The 25,859-nt window shown below is 39.9% G+C and overlaps 1 protein-coding gene across 1 annotated transcript in view; it reads left to right on the top strand.

The window, feature by feature from the left end:
• Nucleotides 1-25,859, top strand: part of kif5c (kinesin family member 5C) — a 116,942-nt gene that overhangs the window by 77,079 nt on the left and 14,004 nt on the right. The window contains exons 11-22 of the mRNA XM_003224979.4: nucleotides 1,044-1,192; nucleotides 5,667-5,842; nucleotides 7,632-7,700; nucleotides 10,553-10,759; nucleotides 13,758-13,904; nucleotides 16,262-16,450; nucleotides 16,579-16,696; nucleotides 18,120-18,196; nucleotides 19,621-19,730; nucleotides 20,163-20,264; nucleotides 22,142-22,202; nucleotides 25,740-25,811. Of these exons, the coding sequence (XP_003225027.1) occupies nucleotides 1,044-1,192; nucleotides 5,667-5,842; nucleotides 7,632-7,700; nucleotides 10,553-10,759; nucleotides 13,758-13,904; nucleotides 16,262-16,450; nucleotides 16,579-16,696; nucleotides 18,120-18,196; nucleotides 19,621-19,730; nucleotides 20,163-20,264; nucleotides 22,142-22,202; nucleotides 25,740-25,811 (1,477 nt within the window). The remainder of the gene's footprint in view (nucleotides 1-1,043; nucleotides 1,193-5,666; nucleotides 5,843-7,631; nucleotides 7,701-10,552; nucleotides 10,760-13,757; nucleotides 13,905-16,261; nucleotides 16,451-16,578; nucleotides 16,697-18,119; nucleotides 18,197-19,620; nucleotides 19,731-20,162; nucleotides 20,265-22,141; nucleotides 22,203-25,739; nucleotides 25,812-25,859) is intronic.

The raw sequence follows: 25,859 nt of genomic DNA, 5'->3' as shown, positions 1-25,859 counted from the left end.
GTCCTCACAATAAATGTGTGAATCAGATATACAAATACAGTATATCTAAACATACCTAAAACTTCCTGAGCACAAAGACTTCTCTTTATGATTTTCGAGACAGCATTAAAATTGGAAGTACTTTGAGAATGTATTTTGACAGGGCAGAAGATGAAGATCACTTTAAAGGTTTAACATATGAGCCACTTTCTGATTAGATAAGCAGAATACAGTTGCATTATCATACCAATTTTCTTATTTGTTGACAATGCCCTTTCTTTTTGCGTTCAACATCAAAATATGAGATTTGCATTTGGTAGGCAGATCTATTTTGGACCAGACTAAATCAGCACAGCCTTGGCTAATGTGGGCTATGGTATATGCAGCCAAAGCAATGCATTCAAGGACGAATGAATGTGTGAGAGTGAGTGTGTGTATATGTCTGTGTATGCCCATTGTGTTCACAAGCCAAAACACTGAAAGCAGCTACTAGAGCAAGGTTAAGAATACTAAGAAAATAACATTTGATATATATATTGAAATGGTGATAGATTTTGATATTATTCTACCTATGTTTACAATAAAAACATATTGGGAAAAAGATGTTATTCATATCCTTTTCTGAAGGCAAAATTCACTGCTGTTACATTCTAATGCAGGGGCATTTAGAAGTATTTGCATTGAATCCAGTGGGATCTATTTCTCAGTAGGGATAGGAGTGAAATATTTTTGGTTTGCATTTTGTAATAAAAACATACCAAGTCCATGACTAAGAAACGGGGCGGCTTTTTTTGTTTGCAATAATAATAATAATAATAATAATAATAATAATAATAATAATAATAATAATAATAAATTTCTAGACCACCCTCTTTCCCCAAAGGGACCCAGAGTGGTTTACAGACACAAAACAAAAAGGCAAACATTCAATGTCTCAAATGAGTACAAACACATCAAAATAATACACGATGATGCACAGTAACAACAGTAAACTTACAACAAAAAAATTGTTGTAAAATGTTATGGACACTCAATTAGTGCTTGTTTGGTTTTTCCCTGCATAGAGCCAAGACTATTAAGAATACTGTCTCAGTGAATCTTGAGTTGACTGCTGAAGAATGGAAGAAAAAATATGAGAAGGAGAAGGAAAAAAACAAGACACTGAAGAATGTTATCCAGCATCTGGAGATGGAGCTAAACAGGTGGAGAAATGGTAAGAAATCATGACCCACTGTTAATGACTAGGCAGCTGTCGAGCTCTTAAATTAAAAAGGGAGATTGCCAAATAATTGCAATACCACTGCAAATAAATTACAATGAACTTTCCTGATTAGGCAAAGCATTGTTACAGTGATGAATTACTTCATACCTAAGCCAGTTAGCAAGGTTTAAATTGAAGCTTTTCAGTTTGGACATAATAGGAAATTCTGGTTTAAAACAAGATGAGATGTCTGTGCTAATATTAATAATATTCTTGGCATCATGAACCGTTGGAGTTGATGCAACAGTGGTGCAGTGGGTTAAACCCTTGTGCTGGCAGGACTGATGACTTGAAGGTTGGGTTGCTGACTTGAAGGATACCGGTTCAAATCCACCCAGGGGGAGCACAGATGATCTCCCTTTGTCAGCTCTAGCTCCATGCGGGGACATGAGAGAAGCCTCCTACAAGGATGATAAAAACATCAAAACATCTGGACGTCCCCTGGGCAACATCCTTGCAGAGGGCCAATTCTCTCACACCAGAAGCAACTTGCTGTTTCTCAAGATGCTTCTGACACACACACACACACACACACAAATCATGAACTGTTGGTTTTGAAACTGCTGGTGTGGCATCCTACACTATACAGTAAACTCGGGTGCAAACGATATGCTGAACTATGGATAAGGAAACTAAATTATTGTTTGGCATGGTGTCTGAACTGGCAAACTATAGTTTGCAGTCTTCCAACAAACTAAAATCAGAAATATATGGGTTGAAATTTGCTTGCAATCCATGGTTCTGCAAATTGGCTTGTTCTTCTGAACAGATAAACAAACTTTACAGCTACTGCTATAATTCAGAAACTGCTTCATTGTAAGTACATAAATGATCTTTCCAGGAAAATACAGAACAAAAGTAAACAAAACACATGAATGGAATTAGATACGATTCACTTGTTGTTTAGTATATTTTGAAGCTCAGACATAGCTACCATACAAATGGCTTTGAATGCTAACTTATACCAAAGCTGCAAAATTAACTAATAAATTAAAATCAATTATGTTATTGAGTCCTTGAAGGAGCTGGGGGTGGCAACGGCTGACGGGGCGTTCTGACGTGGGCTGGTCCATGAGATCACGAAGAGTTGGAAGCGACTGAACGAATAAACAACATGAATTGAGTTGATAATTTGCCAAGAAAAGGGGGGAGCAATTCATTTTTTTTAAAAAATTGAACATTTACATTGGAATTTTGTAGGATTAAGTATGGGATTCTAAAGTCTTGGGATTGGAAGGGACCACAAGGGTATCCATTCCAACCCCCGGCCATGTAGGAATACACAATAACAACAACAGCAACAACAATATAATAATAATAATAATAATAATAATAATAATAATAATAATAATACAGTAGAGCCCTGCTTATCTGAGTTCCGTTTATCTGACACTCCCTATTATCCGAGGCAAATCCCCCCCCCCCACTCTCTCACTCACTCACTCCACCGGGTCCCGGTGCTGCCGGAACCCAGCCGGGTGAGTGAGCGAAGGACGGAGGCGAGCGAGCGAGGGAGGGCAGCAAAGGCTCTCCCTTGCTCGTTCACTCCTTTGCCAGGCCAGGCCCTGGTGCTGCCGGGACCCAACGTGGTGAAGGAGCCGATGGAGGGCGGAGGCGGGTGAGCGAAAGAGGGCGGCAAAGGCCCTCCCTCGCTCGCTTGTTCTCTCTCTCACTCACTCACTCACCCTGCCAGGTCCCGGTGCTGGGAGGGTTGGTGAGCGAGTACCCACCCTGTTACCCATCAGTTTCGCTTATCCAGCATTCTGCCCGCCAGTTTATGATGGATAAGCGAGGCTCTACTGTACTTTCTCCCTGAAGGGACTCAGGGTGGCTTCCAAAGCAAAAGGCAAACATTCAATGCCAAATGCAATCATAAAAACTCAACACACTAGAAATAATTTAAAAAAAAAATGGATTAAAAACACAAGTAAAATAGACCCCATAGGGAAGATGGACGATCAGGCCTCATAAAGTGCATAAGCAGTAAATAAATACTATTTACAGTAGAGCCCCGGTAAACCGAGCCTGTTAACTGGGGCTCTGTATTATCCGAGGCACCGCCGGGGGCGCCCTTTCCCCTCCCTCTCCTTCTCTTGAGCAAAGGGAGCTCAAGAGAGGGAGAGGGAGAGGGAGGAGGAAGCGCCCTGGAAGCGCCTGCGATCGCAGCTGCAGCGGTGCTCATGAGTTGCTTAACCTGGGTTGAACCCTTGCCCCTTGGGAGGCACCCTACAAACGCTGCTAGGCAGCGATGCTCGTGGGCTGCTTCCCAGGGGGCGAGGGCAAGGGGAGATGTTGACAAGCTGGAAAGCGTCCAGAGGAGGACAACTAAAATTATCAAGGGTCTGGAGAACAAGCCCTATGAGGAGCGGCTTAAAGGACTGGGTATGTTTAGCCTGCAGAAGAGAAGGCTGAGAGGAGACATGATAGCTATGTACAAATATGTGAGGGGAAGTTATAAGGAGGAGGGAGCAAGCTTGTTTGCTGCTGTCCTGCAGACTAGGACGCGGAACAATGGTTTCAAACTACAGGAAAGGAGATTCCACCTGAACATCAGGAAGAACTTCCTGACTGTGAGGGCTGTTCGGCAGTGGAACTCTCTCCCCCAGGAAGTGGTGGAGGCTCCTTCTTTGGAAGCTTTTAAGCAGAGGCTGGATGGCCAACTGTCGGGGTGCTTTGAATGAGATTTTCCTGCTTTTTGCAGGGGGTTGGACTGGATGGCCCTTGAGGTCTCTTCCAACTCTATGATTCTATAAGGAACGAAGGAATTTCCTCTGGCGAGGGCCTGGCCGAGGGAGATCCATGGAGCGCTCCCACCATTCTCGGAGGGACAGGCCCTTGCTCCAGAAAGGCCTGTCCCTCCGAGAGGTGAGGAGCGTGCCGTGGGTTTTCCTTGGCTGGGCCGTTGCTGGAGGGGGGTTCTGGCTGGGGGAGATCCGGGGGGGGGGTGTCCCTCAGTGAGCCCTCGCCCTATCCGAGCCGTTTGGTCATCCGAGATTGGGCCTGCCCCTTTATCTCGGATGACCGGGGCTCTACTGTAAATATGAGATGTAAAATATAAGATATCAATATGAAAGTGGCTCTCAGAATGTGCACACCTAAAGCACACCTGAAAACTGAAAAGGGTTGGTGGAAAAAAAAATTTTTTTGGAAAAAATCATAGCAAATGCATTTCATAGTAGATAATTGCAAGTCAGTTTAAAATTACTTTCTATTTTGTTGCTAGGTCTGTTAAGTGAGTTTGTGATCATAAAGATAAATGATGCTCATTATCAGAGCAAACATTAAATGCTTAGTTATTATAGTTATATTGTATACATGTGATTTAGTACCAGAGTTCAAAAATTAGATTTTAGGAGACAAAGATATTCTCCTGTCAGTTCAGTTTCCTTGCTAGTCATTACCACACATTACACTTCACTGGTTATATTTGTTCCTTTATTTGTTTTGTGTAAATGTAAAATAAAATAAAGAAATCCATTTTTTTCTAATTACCTTCTTTTCATTCTTCCTGAATTGTTTGTAGTCATCTGCTTCTTTTAGCCAGTTACTGGGTGATGTATTTTCCATTGTTGCCTCTGGAGACTCAGATCACAGTGATCTTACTTTATTAGCACAATAAATGTGATCTTACTTTATTAGCACAATGAAATTTCCCCGGTGGCATCTTATTAGATGAAAAATATTTGTATAGTGTCAGGAATTTACAATACAATAATCTTATGTGTTGTGAATTTGTGGTTGGTTAAGGGGCAATTTCCAAAGTATGTTTTATATCCCAGCAGTAAATAATTCTGACAACTTAACTGCGATCCTTATGGTGAACTGAATTTAAATCTGATTTCATGACATTTTGAGATATGGTGACCTATAAAGACAATTCCTGTAGATCAGGCATGGCAAACATTTTTGCCTTGGGGTTGCATTGTGGGACCGACCAAGAGGGCCAGCCAGGAGGAAGAGTGGCCAGGCACGCACTGGGTGAGATGGGCTGCTCACCCCATCCTCATGCTGGGAGGAAAACGAGACATGCGGCGACTGCCCTGATCCTCCTTCCCTAATCTTCGGGCTGTTTTACCGGCATTATGCCGGAAGTGGGGCAAGACAGGTGATGGCCAAGAGTGCTCTAGAGGGCTCTCAGCTACTTTGTACCTTCTTTGGGCTGTCCTCTCAGCATAAGGATGGCTGCTTATGTCGGGAGGAGGGCGAGACATGTAGTAGCTGAGAGCACTCAACAGGGCTCTCAGCTGCTGCATGCCTTCCTCCCCTGTCCTTTCTGCATAAGACCACTGTGTCTTTATGATGAGAGGACAGCAAAAATGAGAAGGTCATGCCTGCTGTAGACTAAGCTCTCAAAATGTCTTTGGAAATGTGCTCAATGAATTCCCAAATTTAAGACAGATTCTATTGAAATGTGATATGTCTGCAGGAGAGGCTGTTCCTGAGGATGAGCAGATCAGTGCTAAGGACCAAAAGAACTTGGAGCCATGCGACAACACACCCATCATCGATAACATTATGCCTGTTGTTGCCAGTATTTCAGCGGAGGAAAAGCGGAAATTTGAGGACGAGATCACCAGTCTCTATAGACAGTTGGATGATAAGGTATCTATAAACAATTTCCTTTGAATTGTTCTTTGTCGGACATTGATGTAGTCTTGTGTACAAATAATATTTTTACAATCAGTAATATCACCCCATGCCTCAAACAGTAGATGATTTAAAATCTATATTGTAAAACCTGGCGAGCTTGGGTTTTTCTTTGTGGTCTCTGTGCCTGACACAAATGAGTCTTGCACCTGCGTAGATACACACACAGAATGCTGTTAGGATTTATGGGAGTTGGAAGTCCAAAGCACCTGGAGGGACAAAGTTTGCCCATGCCTGGTTCGTTTTGCTATCAATGCTCCTGTTCAGAAGATTCCACCTCATTTTCTATCCCTGTGATAATTGGATTTTGAAAAATTTGGCTTGTTTTGGAAACAAGAATTGGTGATAAAGCTTGAGTGGAAGCCTCCTTTCCCCATGATAACTCTTTCAGGAGTGAATTTCCTTTCTGAGGGGTAGATCCCTCTCACTTCTTGTTGTTTCACCCCCTTTTTAACTATAAGTTGTTTGTAACTTGGGAACTTCCTGTACTGGGACTCAGTCTTCAATCTTTTCCAACACTATAGTAGAGCTTGGGTTGAACCATTCCTTGGAAGTGCAGTGCTGTCACTGGTCCTCAACTGATTCTCCTGTATGGTAAGCTAGCTAATCATCCATTTGCGTGAGGCATGGAGAACACAAAGAACAACAACAGATTGTCTGTCTGTAACTGTGGTTCTCCCAGTGGTCATCACTGCCCTCACACAACCCTCCCTCCCCACTCTCTTTCTGCAGGTCTGGCTTATTATCCACAGATAGCAGAACTGAGGGGGAACAGCTCTTGGTGCTATTCATATTTGTGCCTGAAAGGGTCAGGGTTCCTGCCAAAAGCTGTTTATCTCTGGAACATGTGTGGGTCTGTACAGAAGTGAGACCCATTTATGTGAGGGCACAGATGACCACTCAGATAACCACAGTTACAGGCAAGTAACATGTTCTTCACTGCTGTTATATAAGGAACGAACAAATAATAGGTATATGTGTTATAACATAGTAAACAATTGCTTACTTCAAGGGCAACACGGGGTTTAAATAATATAAACACAGGCTTTCACTTGACTTTCCTCTTTAAACGAAGCTTCTACTTTGTTTTACATTAAGAATAAAGAGGATTCTTCATGTTCTATGATACCTAGACCAGTGGTTCTCAACTTGTGGGTCCCCAGATGTTTTGGCCTTCAACTCCCAGAAATCCTAACAGCTGGTAAACTGGCTGGGATTTCTGGGAATTGTAGGCCAAAACATCTGGGGGCCCACAGGTTGGGAACCACTGACTTTGACAGTAGTAGTAGCTAGACAGTTTGCATAAGAACTATAGATTATGATGTTGATCTGAAGCCTCATTCTCACTGTGGTTATAAAACAGTGTGTGGACTATCTACCATGCTATTCAAAGTGATGGTCCATTCAGCAGTGCCAGTCACTGAGCCTTTGACTGTCACTCCCTGGTAAGCTTTTAAGATATAAAAAAAACAACTAGCCAATTGGCATGAATATAGTGCTGTTCCCTAGCACAAGAAAAAAACATTGCCCCCCCCCCCCACACACACACACCAAATAGCTTGAGAAGCATTGGGCTATACCACTGGAGATTGCAGGTGCATGTTCTCACAATTGAACTGTTCCTGGATATCTTCTTTGTTCAACAAATTAAAATCAGCTAGAAAATATATCAGCTGCTTTTTGTATTTGTTTCAAGTGAAAATATAGCAGAAATATAAAGTGAAACTTTCTTTTTCTGTCACAGGATGATGAGATCAATCAACAGAGTCAGTTGGCTGAGAAACTAAAGCAACAGATGTTGGATCAAGATGAGGTAAATAGGAGTGCAAATAATGAAGACAATTGTGATGGCGTTGGTGAATTCTCCTATTTGTAGTTGTACAGATACACAGGTTGAGCAATTTTCAGTGTGTTTTGGTTTTGCGTTAATCTATAAGTCAATTCCACCCCATTTCGAGATATATTTTTTTAGAAAAAATGTTTTAATGTGTCTTTTCCAATTTGTTTTCAAAAATCTTAAAAATATGGAGATTGTATGCATTTGGGTAAGTTGTTGTAGCTGAAAACAGAATTGCAAAAGTTGGATATGTCAATACAGAAATGGACTACTTTGGTCCATGAGTTGGCCTGGAATGTGTGGATCAGGTTGATTTACCTTGAAATGTTAGGGGCGGTGGTGGTGCAATGGGTTAAACCCTTGAGCCGGCTGAACTGCTGACCTGAAGGTTGCTGGTTCAAATCCCGAAGATGGGGGTGAGCTCCCATCTGTTAGCTCTAGCTTGCGGTGACATGAGAGAAGCCTCCCAGCTAACACATCCGTTCGTCCCCTGGGCAGTGTCTTTGTAGATGGCCAGTTCTCTCACACCAGAAGTGACTTGCAGTATGTTCTCAAGTCGCTTCTGACACAATTAAAAAAACTTGAAATGTTGGCCAAACAGCATTTTAATAGTTGTAGCACAAGGAGTAGCTACCCTTGCTTTAAGCATAATGAAATTGTTGGGTAATGATTATGGCTTACTTTGCAAAAAAGAAATAGCATAGTCCTGTTTCACTACACTTGCTGTGTCCAGTGACAAGCGGGTACAGAATGCCCTCTTACCACAAAAATAACATTTGGATTTTCTCCCTTTACTTTTTTTAAAAAAAATGTTCATACTAAAACAATACTGCTTACTTGAAAACAGTGCTTATTTATGTATTTGTTTATTTACACCATTTATATACTGCCTTCCTCCCCTAGGGGACCCAAAGCGGTTTACAACATAATATATGAACAATGATCATAATGTTAAAAATGGCCAACCCATAGCATTTAAAACATCCCAAGTAAAAACAGATTAAAACATTGCAAGTAAAGACAGTTAAAATCACACAATCCGAAAACGTCAATCCAAGGTCAGTTTTAGATATGGGGAAGAAAATGGCTAACAAAACCAACCAGCCTCATTGTTCAGGAGGGATTCATGGTTCAGAAGGGGTTCAGCAGGAGAAGTTCATAGTTCAGACCAAATTGTTTGACTGCTGAGCGAAGTGCTGAATAATAGTATTGAGATCCTCTAAAGTTGCTACTATTGTGTAAACATGTTGCTAAACTAAATAGATTGAATTTGATTTGGTTTGCTGCTGTAATGTTGATTAGAGTATTTAAATGTAATGTATATTTCTGCTTTCTCTTGTTTGCACATTTGTTGGGCTTTTAATTAAGAACTATGTTAGCATTCTTGTTCTAAGGCTTCGATTACAGTTTCTTGTAGATTTACCAATTATGTTTTCTTTTGTTTATTTATTTACTAGCTTGGGGACCCGGCGGTGCCCGGGTTATTTCAAAAAGGCATTGTTTGTTTTGGGGTGTTATTAGAAAAAAACCAATCTTTCCTTTTGTTTTTTATGAATGCTCCCATTAGAAAATGCATAAGGATGTGGGTGAACTGCAGTTCCCAAAACTGTGGGCCAATCACCCTTAAGTTAGCCATGTTGGGTCTGTGTGACAAGTTTGGTGCAGACCCTATGTTGGCTGGGTTAATTGCTCTCTGAATATGGGTGAACTATAACTATAACTCTGTAATGCCAAGGTCAGTCACCCCAAAGTCCCCCAGTATGCAAAGTTGATTGTGTTGGGTCTGTGTGCCAAGTTAATTCCAGGTCAGTCATTGGTAGGGTTCAGAGTGCCCTTAGATGGCAGGTGAACTATACATTTCAGTCCCTACAACTCCTATAAATCATGGTGAATTCTCCCCAAACCTCTCTCTCTAGTTTGTTCAATTGCTGTGTGCCATAGAAAAGAATAGGAAAGGGTTAAGGGAGAGACAGTGGACGGGGTCATGCAAATTCCACACCAATGGAGAGAGAAAGGCACCCTGGGATGTGGTGCACACTGTAACCTGCAATGTCAGTGGAGGGAGGGCTTTGGTGGCTCCCCAGCACTGCAGACACCCCTGCCACATACACACATACACATTTTCACTTTTATTATGTGTATAGATTTATTTACCACACTTGTACCCCACCTTTCTTACCCTGAAGGGGACTCAGGGCTGCTTTACAAAGGCAATAAGTTGATGCCGCATATACATATACATATTGATAAATAAACAAATGCTGCAAAGAAGCAGGTTTAGAAGACTTTTTATGGAGGAAACTAATAATCCTTTTTTGCATCTTTTCTTCATTGTACTGCTTCACTGAAAGAACCATCTTTTCATGTTTCACAAACCCATTTCAACATTGCTGTACAAGTTAAGCATCCCTTATCTCTAATCAGAAATACTCCAAAATCCAAAATTTTCCACATATATTTCTAAGATAGTGACACCATTTTTCTAATGGTTCAGTGTACAGAGACCTGTTTTCATGCACCAAAGTATTTTAAAAACTGTATAAAATTACCTTCACCCTATGTGTATAAGGTACGATGAAACAAATTAATTTCATGCTTAAATTTGGTTTCAAGATATCTCATTATGTGCATATATAAAAATATCGATATTCCAAAATTTGAAAAAAAAATCCAAAACACTTCTGGTTCTGAAGCATTTTGCATAAGAGATACTCAATCTGCATATCATTTGCCACCTTCTGGCCATTTTAAATATTTTTGGCTATTTCACCTTGGTTTGTCTTCTAACCCAGGCATTATTGTACTATAATGCGCCTGTCTCTTTGCAGCTCTTGGCCTCCACAAGAAGGGATTATGAGAAGATCCAAGAGGAACTCACCCGCCTCCAGATTGAGAATGAAGCTGCTAAAGAAGAAGTGAAAGAAGTCCTTCAGGCTCTGGAGGAATTGGCAGTTAATTATGACCAGAAGTCACAAGAAGTGGAGGACAAGTTGAGATCTAATGAACAGCTGGCAGAGGAACTTGCGCAAAAAACAGTAGGAACCATTTAATCATTTTGATCTCTCTTTTTGTCTCTCTTTCTCTAGTGTGAATGTTTGTGTGTGCAAATGCATGGATGCATTGGTATGCCTGCTTATCCCTGTGCTAATGAGTAAGCACAGAACTAAATAAAAGGAGTTATTTTTACATGGCACAAGCCAAACATTCAGAGCAGTTGGGGTGATTGAAATTTATGTTTTAGCAAGCTGCTATGCATTGGTTGTAAATAGTCAAACATTTTTTGCAGCATTAGAATATGGAAGTTATGTTGTTATTTTGCTTTGACCTTCCTGTCCTTGTTCTGAATCTTGAAATTGTGTGTCTCTTTCTATATCTTATTTGTTTAAGTATGTCTTGCCAGAGCTGATACGAGAAGGAAGTATTCTATGTGTTTCATTGGAGAATGGGGCTTATTTTTTGTGCCCATGTAGAGTATAACATGAGGGAACCCTAGGGGTGCAATGGGTTAAACTGCTGAGCTGCTGAACTTGCTGATCAAAAGGTCAGCGATTGGAACCCAGGGAGCTCCTTCTGTTAGCCCCAGCTTCTGCCAACCTAGTGGTTTGAAAGCATGCAAATGTGAGTAGATCAATAGGTACCGCTTTGGGGGGAAGGTAACAGCGCTCCATGCAGTCATGCCGGCCACATACCCTTGGAGATGTCTACAGACAACACCGGCTCTTTGGCTTAAAAATGCAAATGAGCACCAACCACCACAGTCGGATATGACTAGACCTAATGACAAGGGGAAACCTTTAACTTTACCTAGAGTGTAACACAGAGATAGAAAAAATACAAGGAAAAAGAATAGGGAAGGATTTTTTTCTTTGCTGAAAAAATGGTTAACGAGAATTTCATTAAGCTTGACTTACAATGCCACCTAAGTACTAGTTGATCCATGTATCTTCATGCTTGTTAGCAAATGCCCTTGCCATTGTGGTCTTTTTGGCACTTGGCAGAGACCTTTATATTTTCCTTGACATTTCAGTTCAAGTATTTTTTTTGTTCTTTGCACTATGGTTGTTTGTATTCTTGTTTCATACTGATATTCTATAAAAAAGAACTGGTGACTATGTTCTATTCTTATTAAGCATACAGTAGTCCCCCCCCCCCCCTTTCTAATAAAGAATGGTGTAGAAATGTGGGAAGTATGTAGAAAATGAATATTGTCTTCAATAGTTTCTTCTCCAGCAGTTATGTGTTCCTGAACACATCACCTCTATTGCATCCCATAATAGTACAAACCAAAAAGAAATGAAAATGCCTACGTTCCCAGTTTAGTTGATTGTTTTGAAATATGTAAGCCAGATTTTCAGTGTACATAGAGATAAAACTGTCAGTAGAATAAAAAAGGGATGACACTGAAACATAACTGCAATGCAAAACTGGTTCAATCATCTAAAAGTAGAAATTATAAATGATCATCTAGAAGCCCCCTGTGATACTATGGGTTAAACCAGTGGTTCTCAACCTAGGGTCCCCAGATGTTTTTGGCCTGCAACTCCCAGAAATCCCAGCCAGTTTACCAGCTGTTAGGATTTCTGGGAGTTGAAAGTCAAAAACATTTAGGGACCCCAGGCTGAGAACCACTTGCTTAAACCCTTGTGCTGGCAGGACTGCTGACTGAAAGGTTGGCAGTTTGAATCCGGGGAGCGGGTTGAGCTCCCATCTGTCAGTTCTAGCTCCTCATACAGGGACATGAGAAAAGCCTCCCACAGGATGGTAAAACATCAAACATCCAGGCGTCCCCTGGTCAATTCTGTCACACCAGAGGTAAGTCGCTCATGACACAAAAAAAATCTCGAAATAGGAATTATTAACAAGTTTTTGTTTTAGAAATAGTGCAAAAAAACCAAGAGGGCAGTAACACCCAACAGAAGGGATATAGAAAAGAGTCAATGTGTCAGAGTGTTTAAAAAGGTAGCCTTATTCTTAAAAAAACCCAACAGATTTCAGCCTAGAAATACTTAATGGCCTTCTTTAGGGAAGTACAATTTTAAAATCGCCTGCAGGGATTCCAAAATAAGCATCTCCAAAACTTGAGCCTGGAAAAACTGGAAACATTGGTGCTAGGAATAACTCCTACAGGAGGGCACCGAAAGTATAAAATCAGATGCCATACCTAATAAAATACAGACACAGATGGGTATAGCTTTGATGCTCAGTCTATTTCCAGTCTGCAGAAGAGATTCGAGAAAGAGATCTGCACATTGAGAGGGACAAAAGAAAATGAATCTATTAGCAACAACCACAATAAAACAAAACAAGAACCAAAATCACAACTTACAAGTACAGTAGAGTCTCACTTATCCAACATAAACGGGCCAGGCCGGCAGAATATTGGATAAGTGAAAATGTTGGATAATAAGGAGAGATTAAGGAAAAGCCTATTAAACATCAAATTACGTTATGATTTTACAAATTAAGCACTAAGACATCATGTTTACAACAAATCCACAGAAAAAGCAGTTAAATACACAATTCAATATATGGTAACGTTATATAGTAATTACTGTATTTACGAATTTAGCACCAAAATATTGCAATGTATTGAAAACATTGACTACAAAAACATTGACTACTAAAAATTGACTGCAAATAAAGATAGAATTGCATAAAATGAGCTTACAGTAGCAAGATTGTTGGAAGTTAAATCCATAAAAAGTTCAATCCCGTGAACGCAGACTGCATTGGATAATACAAAACGTATTGTTGAAGGTTGGATAAGTGAGACTCTACTGTATAGAAGTACAGATATGAATTAATGTACATGTTCTGAATTAAAATTTGTGATAAACATGGGGCTGTTTTGTAGGATTGACTGTGACTGTTTATACCCTTGAGGGTTCAGGCAGATGAATTTAACTTTTAATGTATGCTGGAATAACTACTAGCATCGTGATGGAAAACCCTGTTGTTGTAAAAAAAAAAAGGTGATCACTGTTTGACAAAGTTGGAGTTGGTGGTTAATGCTACCCATGCTTTGTTTTGCAGTCTGCCCTGAGCACGACGCAAAGAGAACTGGGACAACTGCAGGAGCTCAGTAATCACCAGAAAAAGAGAGCTACTGAAATCTTGAATTTACTGCTTAAGGACCTGGGAGAGATTGGAGGAATTATTGGTACCAATGATGTTAAAACGGTGCGTTGGATATTTTAAAATCTCTCTATATAAAAGTTAAAGTATGTCTATGTCTGTCTCTACTACAAAGGATATTGCCAGGTGAAGTGTCCCTCTGTGGCATCACTGGGAAAGGTGACATGTGTATCAGGGGAAGGAAGGAAGGAGTCACAAAGAGAGCCGTGTTACCATGGAAGATGTTGTGAGGTAGGCCCTCTCAGAGCTATAGAAAGGGAGAAAGGGGAGAGGAAAGGAGGAGGAAAAGAGAAAAAGAAGGAAAAGAAAGGGAGAAGGAGGGGAAGGGGTGAAGAAGGTATGAGAGGAGGAAAAGGAAAAGCAGGGGGACAGCAGCCCCTTCGACATCCAGGCAACACTTCGTATATACACGAATGGATTATAAAGTTGAACTAAAGTTTCACCCAATGGCGCAGTGGATTAAACCACTGAACTGCTGAACATGCTGACCAAAAGGTCAGCAGTTCATATCCAGGAAGCGGGGTGAGCTCCAGCTTCTGCCAACCTAGCAGTTCAAAGACATGCAAATGTGAGCAGATCAATAGGTACCACTCCAGCGAGAAGGTAACAGCACTCATAGAATTATAGAGTTGGAAGACACCTCATGGGCCATCCAGTCCAATCCCTTGCCAAGAAGCAGGAAAATTGCATTCAAAGCACCCCTGACAGATGGCCATCCAGCCTCTGCTTAAAAGCTCCTTTCAGTCATGCCGACCACATGACCTTGGAAGTGTCTACGGACAACGCCGGCTCTTAGGCTTAGAAATTGAGATGGGCACCAACCCCCAGAGTCGGGCACAACTAGACTTAATGTCAGGAGAAAGCCTTTACCTTTACCTTAAACATTTTTATAAGGTTGAAATTCATTTTATATAAAATAGGTTATTATTATTATTATTCTGTATATTTATACTCGACTTTTTCTCCCTACAAACGAGACTCAAAGCAGCTTGCAATACAACCAATTCAATAAAATTTAAAGCCCAGAAATACAAACATTAAAATTAGAATTAAATATTAATATTGTTATAAATAATTAAAATCCTTAAAAGTGATTCAGAGCTAAGAGCCAAGCACCCCCTGACTTGATCTTAAAACCCTCCATCTTTGAAAGTCTGTCTGAATAAAAAGGTCTTAGCCTGTCACTGGAAGGACAGCAGGTGGATTCTAGATAGTATCTACATTGGTATGAATTAAGTAATTGTGTGTGATTCATAGCTTGACTCTCTCAAGAAACTCGCAGCCACGGTATTGTCTATCTATATATAGATCCTGTATTAGTAATTAGAAGATTGAGTTATACATTTATGCATAACATTTATGCAATCATAACAAAAATATATTGGGCTGTAGCAGTTTAGAATACATGGGTTTTGAGCCTTTTCCAGTCTTACAAGTAGTAGGACAAACATTCTTACCTTCAGCACTGCCAATACAGTCATAATTTGATTAATGTAATGTTTTCTTTGCATTTTCTTCAACGTCTCTGCTCCTGCTGTGATAATCAGCTTAGAAGTGGTAATGAACACAAGACAGATTTACAGCATTGAAAGCTAGTTTTATTTTGAGCAGGGACCACTTTCAGATGAAAAATCCAGAGAGCATTGGAGTTTATACATTACACGTTGTGCAACGGAAGAGGAAACTCCAAATGAAAACACTTGATTCATCTGAAGTGCTCTTTCTGCCCATGGGAACTAATACCACAATACATTTGTTTTGTCTTTTGAGCACCACAAAACTGAACAAGGCAATCCACTAAAATGTAATGTAGGCTGTAATGAATTATCAATATATAATGCTTGCAGTGAAGAACACAGTCAAGTAGCAATTTAGTCCCCATTTCTGGTAGTCCAGAAACTTGCAGAAACATTCAGAGCATGTCTAACAAAACCAAAAAAAATAATCATAATTTGGCATCTGATATTGAGCATGGAGTTGCCCAAGTTAAGTCCCTCTTGGGAAGGAGATTCAGAATTTTGGTATCAGGCATGGCTGGGATATCTGGGAGTTGTAGGTCTGGGGATCTACAGGTTGAGAATCACTGGTCTACGTGGTTGGATTCTGCATATTCTGATTATTACCAAGCTTGAAAAGATAAACTTTCATGATGCATTGTTCAGTTGTCAAAAGATCTCACTACTTTGGTTATGTAGGAACATGTATTTTATGGACATTGGCTTCGAGAAAATAAATCCTCCCAACACCTGGTTAGTTTGTCTAGCCCAGATTTCCCCCTTTGTTTCTTTCTCTTTTATCCTTTGATATTTTTAAAAAGTCTAGCAGAATTATAAATCTCAATTAAAGTAACAAAGTAGAATCTATTGGTAAACATGTTGTGTGATACTTGCTCTCATATTCAGCTAGCAGATGTGAATGGAGTGATTGAAGAGGAGTTCACCATGGCACGGCTCTACATCAGTAAGATGAAGTCGGAGGTGAAATCTCTGGTGAACCGTAGCAAGCAACTGGAGAGTGCCCAGATAGACTGCAATAGGAAGATGAATGCCAGCGAGAGAGAGCTTGCTGGTTGCCAGCTTCTCATCTCACAGGTTATTGATTATTATCTTCTTTCTCCCACCTCCATACCTTCACACTGGTTAATTTTAGACGTGCTTCAATTTTTCATTAAACATATCTCCCTTTGCATCCTTGTTTATTTTCTTGATCTCTTTCAAAGCATGAAGCCAAGATCAAGTCTCTCACAGATTACATGCAGAATATGGAGCAGAAGAGAAGGCAACTGGAAGAGTCACAGGACTCACTTAGTGAAGAGCTGGCCAAACTTCGTGCTCAAGGTACTAATGTTCTCAAGGTTTGGGAATATTTCCTATGCAGCTTAGTGGTCCAGGACCCCTGCAAAAGTGACAAATATTACTTTTTTTGTACCTTAGAGACCACATATCTAGGTTCCCCAGCATGATTTTATGGTCAATTTCAGCCAAAAGTTGACTGGAGGACCTACAAATGCTTATAGAAGTGTTCTCTCTAGGAATCTACAGAATCATGCTATACGAAATAGAGATTCCTAGAAAAAACATATTAATCAAATCCACAAATAATCAAATTTACACAAGTTAAACCTGCAAATGTGGAGAACCAACCATAGAATGTGTGGATTTCCTCTTCTCTTCCACATGCAATGGATGCTGAATTTTGGTGAAGTTTTTCTCTTCCGATTTGAATCTGCAATCACTTTCTTTTTCCTGGAAAGAGGAAAATCTTCAAAAAAATTCAAATTAGTCTAGTCTGAACCTGAATTCAGAGTCCAGTGTTGTTGAGGGCAGGCAAGATGTGTTGGACATGCTTGTTTGTTCCCAGTAAAATAAATACACTGTTTGAGCATCCTCTGTCATTTGACTCAACTGTGTGTGAACTCTGTGGAAGTAGGTACAGTGCAGCAAAATTAAGAAACTGTTCCTGACAGGTGTGTTCATTTGTGATAATACTACATTGTTTCATCACATAATTGTTTGTTAAGTTGTATACTTCCTTAGCTTTATATCCTACCTTTCAATGCTTACTGGCATTTACTTGTCGAAATTTATAGGGATCCATGCTGGGGGCAGCTTCTGATGTTCTGAGTTGGGCTCAGAAATCAACTGTAATGTTTTCTACCTTCTGAATTAGCAGTAGCTATTAGCTGGGAAAATGTGGGAAATGATGACTTATCATATACAGCAGTGGTTTCCATCCTTTGATCCTCCAGATGATTGGGATTTCGACTTCAAGAAGTCCAAAACACCTTGAGGACCAGAGGTTGGGAACCGTAGACAGATTGTTATATCCAGGATTTAACTGGTTACTTAAGCTGGGTCCAACTGCATCCATATTTCATCAATCCCATTCTCCCGTATCGTCCTCTGTGTACTGTGAAAACTTGTTATTGAGGTCTTGGTCCTTCTAGCAAGAATTGCAGAAGGGAGAAGGGTCGCTAATTCTGTCAAAGGCAATGGGATCCAGTTTAAGTACCTTATGGTTTTCCACCCTATTTCTTTAAAGAATATATTGGGTAGGACTATGGCCAAAATATACATTGTTTCCTCAAAACAGCTGTCACTGTGGAAAGTTGATTCCCTTCTATTTTGCTGCCACTGTAAAAAAAAAAAGCCAAGAGAAACACACATACACTCACAGGATCTTTACTGAATGTGGTAGTATATTGTTAAAATTGTATCATGTTAAATTAGAGTTGCTTAGCTATACTATTTATGTCAACAGAAAAAATGCACGAAGTCAGTGTCAAAGATAAAGAGAAGGAACATTTGACCTTGCTTCAGGATGCAGAGGAGATGAAGGTAACATATTCACCAAGGTCTCTTCCAGCTCCGTGTTTCTACATGCCTTGCTATCATGAGATCTATTTTTTTTATCATGAATAGTTCTCAAGAGTGATCTGTTGGGTAAAATTGTGTTTGGAGGTGCACATAATTCTATACTTTTAAACAATACATCAAATGCATCTCTCCCTGTACTAAGAAATTGCACTATGATCTGATAGCCCATGCTTGTCTTGGTTTGATTGTAAAGAGATAGGTGACAGTGCTTCATGCAATTGCATTGTGCCACATGTTAACATGAAGAGAAGAGACAGGTTTGTGGTATAAAAGAGCAGTGGATAGTTGCAGTACATTTCACTTTGCCTTTATAATTGGACTCAATGCTAGCAAGGGGCACACAAACATGCAACATCTCCCTTCCCAATTCATGTTCACGTATTCAAGGCCTGAAATATGAATGAAAGAAAGCAAAGACATGGAATGTATTAGAGATTTTTTTTTAATGGCATGATATTTTTATGGAGTGCGTGGGATGTGAAGATGTGAAGAGATGCCCTGTGGCAATCTGTGCAGTGCAAGTCAACTGTGGGTGCAACATGAAAAAAAAAAGCATTGAAACATTCACTGCACTATAAACCAGGCCTTAAACTACATATTACCACTCTAGCATCATGAGTGTTATGTACTCTATAACCCGAGCGGAAAAAGGACAATGTGCTGCATTTGCCTTATTCTTTCCAATATGACTGCAGGCTACACTTCTAGTTTTGTTAAAAGCGATGGTGAGGGCAAAGGAACAAGATGTGGGGTACCAGTTTTAGCTTAGACTAGTGGTTCTCAACTGGGGTCCTCAGATGTTTTTGGCCTACAACTCCCAGAAATCTCAGCCAGTTTACTAGCTATTAGGATTTCTGGGAGTTGAAGGCCAAAAACATCTGGGGACCCCAGGTTGAGAACCACTGGCTTAGGCCTTTCCAGAAGCACAATTATTCATTTTTTTTAAAATGCAATATGGAGAAGCGAAGAGTCCAGGGATTATACAAAAGGCCTTTTGCAAGCTGCATGTGACCTACAAGCCATACAGTTCAACAAATTAATACACATTCCTAATACTGGAGCTGACTAATGTTCATCACTCGCTGCAAATCCAAAGAAGCTTTTTTTAATATCCAATTTTTTAAAAAAAAATCCAAAGAGGCTTTTAATCCATCAAAACTTCATTGGCCTCTGGCACTGCATGCTGGAATCTCCAGTCTGAAGAAGACAGATCAAGCACGCTTGTACTCGTCAGATAGCTTTAAAAGACGGGGGTAGGGGAGGAACCCTTACTACTTCTTAGCCAAGTTGACAATATTTTGAATAAGAATCCAATTTCAGTGATTTTTTTTTTTAAAAAGATAGGTTCATGTTGTTTATTCACTTATTCCCTTATCTGTGAACAGAAGACATTGGAACAGCAGATGGAGAGTCACAGGGAAGCTCACCAGAAGCAGCTGTCTCGGCTGAGAGATGAGATTGAGGAGAAGCAGAAAATGATTGATGAAATCAGAGAGTAAGTATATCCTTGTGCCTCCTGGTTGGCTTTCCACTTCCCCCCCAAGACATTCCATAATTTTCTTTAACAAGCCTCTGGGAATGTCAATATTGAAATGGTTGGGATTAAAGGAATATTTGAACACAGGAAAGAAATTATTTATTTACACCCATTAGATAAACAATGTTCAGATATGAAATAGGAATTGCAGTATGTCATATCTGTTAAAATCTCTGAGTGTGCAGGACATCCATGGTATTACCTATGTACCCAGTGACATCACCAAGGTGGTGTATGGGGCAGGGGTGCAAATGGCACTGGTAATGCTATCAAAGGGACTGACACCAGCATGACAGTCTATACATTTTTTGTGCTGTGTTTCAGCAAAAATGCATTATTTTTACAAAAAAAATCCAATATCATTTTGATTCTGGGGTCTTTTTCTTTCAGTATGAACCAGAAGCTGGAACTGGAACAAGAAAAACTGAGCTCTGACTATGAAAAATTAAAAATCGAAGACCAAGAACGGGAGAAGAAGCTGGAAAAGCTGATGTAAATAAACTAAGATACTATAACTGACAGCTCCCATCCCGACAGGGCTGCATCAGAGTAGTCATCCCTGGCTCCCTGGGCCAAGCCGGCCTCTTGTTTCCCTGGCTGACCTGTCCTGGGCAGAAATGTAATGAAAATGGGATGCATGCCCTGTTCTGTTTCTGCCAAACTCAGCCAAAGAACAAAACAAAAATACGGAGGGATCAGTGTCCAGAAAGTGCATGGAAAAGGCTACTGCATTTTGAAACAGGGTATTTTAAAAGTGGAGGTGGTGTCTGGGACTGGTATCCATAGGCAGTTGTTGAGGCTGTGATGTTCATTATTGTCCTTTGCATCATGGTATCAATTGTTGATTGATATCTGTATCTCTTAATTTCCTGTATATCCCACTTAGCCTCATTGGGGCTCAGTGTGACTTGCTCTGCTCTCTTCTTTATTTTTATCCTCACAAAAGGTAGGTCAGATTAAGAAGAGACATAGTGACTGGTCTAAGTCACCCAGTGAACTTCCTTTGGATTTGAACCCAAGTCTCAGAAATTCCAGGCCAGTCCACTAATTGTTGCAACACACTGTCTCTTATCTCATCTCCGTCTTTCTGGAAAGTCCTCTCAGTAACCTTAGCATTGTTTGTATAGAAGGAGAAGGCAGGTGATGCTCTTTCCTTCAGCATGCCTGTTGCTTGCTTGTTTACTGCTGTTATAAAGCAAGCAATAGGCTTAGTAGAGGAGACACCTCCTAAAGTGGACCAGTGAAGACTTGAGCAACCACAGAACATCTATGGTGTGTATTCATGTACAACCAGTAGAGGTTGAGTATCCCATGTAGAAATGCAGTAGAGATTGAGTATCTCTTCTCTGAAATGCTTGGGACCTTAACTGTTGGGGATTTTAATTTTTTTTTAGAATATCTGTGTATATTTATATCATTTCTATCCCGCCTTTCTCACCCGAGGGGACTCAAGGAGGCTTACAAATCTGGCAAGATTCAATGCCAATAAGTAACAATACAATAGAATAAAACGTAGAGCAATTAAAAACAATTAGGCATTAAACAAATAAAACAATATACAAAACTTAAAACATATAAAGTGCTTAAATCCATTCGTCCAAAAAACCTTGCACACAATCCTTGATCCAGACCGTGTTAGTTTATATCTGTATTCACATATACTTTCATAAAGAAGGTGGGTAGTAATACTATGCACAAAATTCATTTCTGTTTCACATATACCTTAGAGACATAGCCTGAAGGCAATATTTTTCATAATTTTGTGCACATTGAATTATCTCAGCTACCCACGTGGACAATATTGTAGTATTTTGGATTTCACATAAGGGAATGCTCAATCTGTATTTCATTTATTTATTTGAATGTATTGTGTTTACCCATTTAAAAAGAGAAATCACAGGCAGAGTTAGCAATACTATGCTTCTGCAAAAGGTCAATCCTGAACAGGGGCACTCCATGCTCTAACGTTCTGCTCCTTGAGAGAAGGATTGGGTATTGTTGTTGTTTCTTTGTTTGTTTGAATACTGGGAGAATGAATGCCCACCTCTCACATTTTCCAGACCATCTGCTAATATAACTACTTAGAGATCAGCCTGCCAGCTGGCTAAAAAAACTAATGCAGGGATACATGGGAACAGTTTAGCTCTTCTCAGTCTTATGCTTTACAAATTTGATAGTTGTAATGATAAGTAAAAAGCATTGAAGGATCAGCCAAAGAACAGATCTTCAACCCTAATTGAGATTGCATTTGCAATGGAGCAGAAGTTCCAGGTGCTAGAAGATGACTACTAAGTTTTAGTAATGTATAAATTAGTTTTGCCCTCTTGAGAGCCTTATTACAAATGCAACTTATTTTTTGTTTGATCTAGATTGCTTAATGACAAAAGGGAACAAGCTAGAGATGATCTGAAAGGACTGGAAGAAACAGTGGTATGTATTGAATCAAATCTATATTTAAAGAGCTTCAAGAAACTAACATTTTGTCCATCCTGAAAGGCAGTGGTTAGAAGTGTTTTCTGAAACAGTTTTCTTGTTCTTCTTCCAGTAGCTTGGTCTTGTTAAAAAAATAGTATACAATTTTATTTGTGAAGTTTTGAGTCAGGTCTTCTGAAGTGAGAAGTAGATGGCAATAGCGTGGTCAAGTACTGTGATGGTTGTCTTCCATCAATGGTTCTCAACCTGTAGGTCCCCAGATGTTTTGGCCTTCTGCTCCCAGAAATCCTAACAGCTGGTAAATTGGCTTGGATTTCTGGGAGTTGTAGGCCAAAACACCTGGTGAATCACAGGTTGGGAACTACTGTCTTACATGATGTGAACTTCCCTACTGCCCTCCATAGGATGGAGATTGCAACAGATGGGCTTAACATGTAATATGAAGAACATTAGCTATGGCATTCTGTCAAACAAAAAGATACTCATCATATGGTTTATATTGCTTTACTAGCTGTGCCCGGCCACGCGTTGCTGTGGCGAGGTATGGTGGTATGACAAATAAAGTATTGAGGAATTGATGGTAGTTAAGGTAAAGGGTAAAGGTGTGGAGTCCAGATAATCCAGTTAAAGCAGATAATATAAGATTATATGGGTTATATAGCTGTGTCGAAGGGCCTTGAGTCTACACTGCCATCTAATCTAGTTAAAATCTGATAATCTGTATTTTATAGGCAGTGTGGAAGAGGCCTAAGTGAAGCCTAACTCTACCTGTCCCCTGGGTGAGTGGGTTGCTAGTAGATCAAGTGGGCGGAGCTTAGCCTTCTAACTGGCAGCAATTGGATAAAAACAATTATTCCTCTCCCTCTAATTTGGACTTTATTTTTCTTTTCTTTTTGTTGTATCAACCTAGAGGCATGGATGATGGGTTGTGTTGTCAATTTTCAAGTTTGTGGGGTGTTTAGTTTTGTTGTTTTGGCGGTCGCCAGGATTCCATCACTCTTTTATATATATAGATAACACTTTCCCTTAGAGTATTAATCTTCAGGAAACAATAGAATTTGACTAAAATTCATGAATCATGAATAGATTATGTATAGTCAGGGATATGTGTATCGTTTCCAGGGTCTGCCATCTTTGAACAAGACTATCAAGACAGACAGGTTGACCACAGTGCCAAGTCTATACACCCAAGCATTGATGAGAATATGACTTGTATTTCTGATTGCATGTAGAAAATATGTATAAGGAGCTGAGCAGAGATAATCATGGTATTTATGTCCCCATTTTTTGTTACGTCCGCCTCACCCAGACCTCTGATTTACCCAGATAACTTCAGCATACAAAAGGCTCTGTGCAACCGACAGTCACCCTTTACACATGGAGGATCTGGCACATTCTCCCATTTTGCTTCCCCGTCTCCTGCCAAGAGGCTAACACCGTCTCATGCCTGAATAGAGTCTATGTGTTGGAAGATTCTGGCCCTGTTCCACAGACAATGGTTCAGGGAACCCATTAGAGAGCTGATCAGAACAGAGAATATTATCCTTTCCTTTGTCCATAGAGGAATAGCAAGGGAGGAAGAAAGAAAGAGATCCTTATTCACTTTGTTCTGCTCTTCCAAATATGGTTAGCACAGTCAAGACTGACCATGTTCATTAATTTATATAGTTGCCTCCTCTATCAGAGATCAGTTCTTGTAGATACAATCAATGGTGCTGTATATTCCACTCCATATACTGTGTTATTTTTGTCTTTCTATATAATACCAAGCTTAAAAGATAATCCATTGAATGAAGGATCCATGATAGATTGAGTGCATTTATAAATATTATCTCATTTCTAATACTGCTGTTGGTAACCAGTGTCTCTGATTGATTAGATTACATTATCTGATTTTTGAGCTAATTTAATGGCAAGCACTATTTTGGGAGTCTATCTCTCATTCTCTTTCTTTCACACACATCATAAATACCTGCTAGAGAATTCACATGAATATTTTAATGTAGTTTTGTCTTTAGAACTACTGTTTTTGCTTAAATTTGTTCATTCATCGATGAAAATTAATCAACTAAGAGATCTTTAATTGAGTGGTGCCCCTTTTATTGTGGTTTTATTAATTGTGCATTGTGTATGAATATATAAAATATACAATTTGAAAAGAAATCAGAGTATGTGCCCTTAAAATATAAAGAACCAAGTAATTTAATGTGTCACACATTGATATATACTATAGTGGGATTGATTAGTTTTGCCATTTTGAACATAACAACAACAACAACAACAACTTTATTTTTGTATCCTGCCTCCATCTCCCCAAAGGGACCTGGGCGGGTCACATGAGAACAAGCCCAATCAACATAGTTAAAATATAGTATAATAAAATTGATATAACAACATCATAATAGGACAAAATAAAACAACACACAACATAATACAGTAAAAAACACCATCGAACAACCACCAATGGCCTGAATAGTAAACAGTTTCTGAAGGACGGGCAGGACTAGTTCTAGTCAGTTGCAAGGACAGGGCTGATGGATAAAGTGCAAAAGCCAGATGACGAATTTAGAAATAGAGGGTAGTATAAAGTAGAGCACTATATCTCTGGGTAGGGAGCAGTAGTAAAGTGGAAGGATTAGACTTTAGACCATAGCTGGGGGCAAAATTATCTGGGGAACTGCCTAATCAAAAGCACTGTGGAACATCCACGTTTTTAGATCTTCACGAAAAGTGGGTGCAAGTCTAATCTCCCTGGGGAGAGAGTTCCAGAGCTGGAGGCCACCACTGAGAAGGCCCTCTCTCTCGTCCTCACCAACTGCGCTTTTGATGGGGGTGGAAGCTAGAGGAGAGCCTCCCCAGACAATCTTAGAAATCGCACAGGTTCGTAGGGGAAGATGCGGTCGCGAAGATAGGCAGGTCCCAAACCGTTAAGGGCTTTATAGGTGATAACCTGCACCTTGAATTGAGACCGGAAACATATTGGCAGCCAGTGAAGCTGTTTAAATAGGGAGATTGATCGTTTCCTGTAATTCACTCCAGTTAACAACCTGACCGCCAACCTTTATACTAACTGCAGTTTCTGAGCCGTCTTCAAAGGCAGCCTCACATAGAGTGTGTTACAGTAGTTCAACCTGGAGGTAAACTAAGATGTGGACGAACATAGTCAAGTCAGACATCTGCCACCAGATCCCATCAGATTTACAGGCTAAGCAGGGACAGGTCTGGTTAGTACTTGAATGAGGAACAGTTAACAAATACCAGGAACCATAAGGTATATTTCAGACAGGAGAACTGGCAAAACCATCTGAGTATTCATTGCTTAAGAATATCCTATGAAATTCATGGAATCACCATAAATCAACAGGCAGCTGGAAAACTCACATCACACACACTGCCACAATGACATATTTAAAATATTTCCATTGCATAATAAGACTGTACTTATATAATAGTTTTATATTGCTTAGTTGAAATGGATCTCTATAAGGTATTTAAAAAAAATATTCATGTGTATGTATATGTATATATTTACAGGCTAGAGAACTCCAGACTCTCCATAATTTACGCAAACTCTTTGTTCAGGATCTCACCACCAGAGTAAAAAAAGTAAGTTGTGATGCAAACATTGTACAATAGAATAGGAGACCTATGTAT

The sequence above is a fragment of the Anolis carolinensis genome, chromosome 1, assembly GCF_035594765.1.
Source record: "Anolis carolinensis isolate JA03-04 chromosome 1, rAnoCar3.1.pri, whole genome shotgun sequence".
Classification (NCBI taxonomy): Eukaryota; Metazoa; Chordata; class Lepidosauria; order Squamata; family Dactyloidae; genus Anolis; species Anolis carolinensis.
The sequence above is the reverse complement of the archived record's forward strand: the minus strand, read 5'-3'. Positions and strand labels throughout refer to the sequence as shown.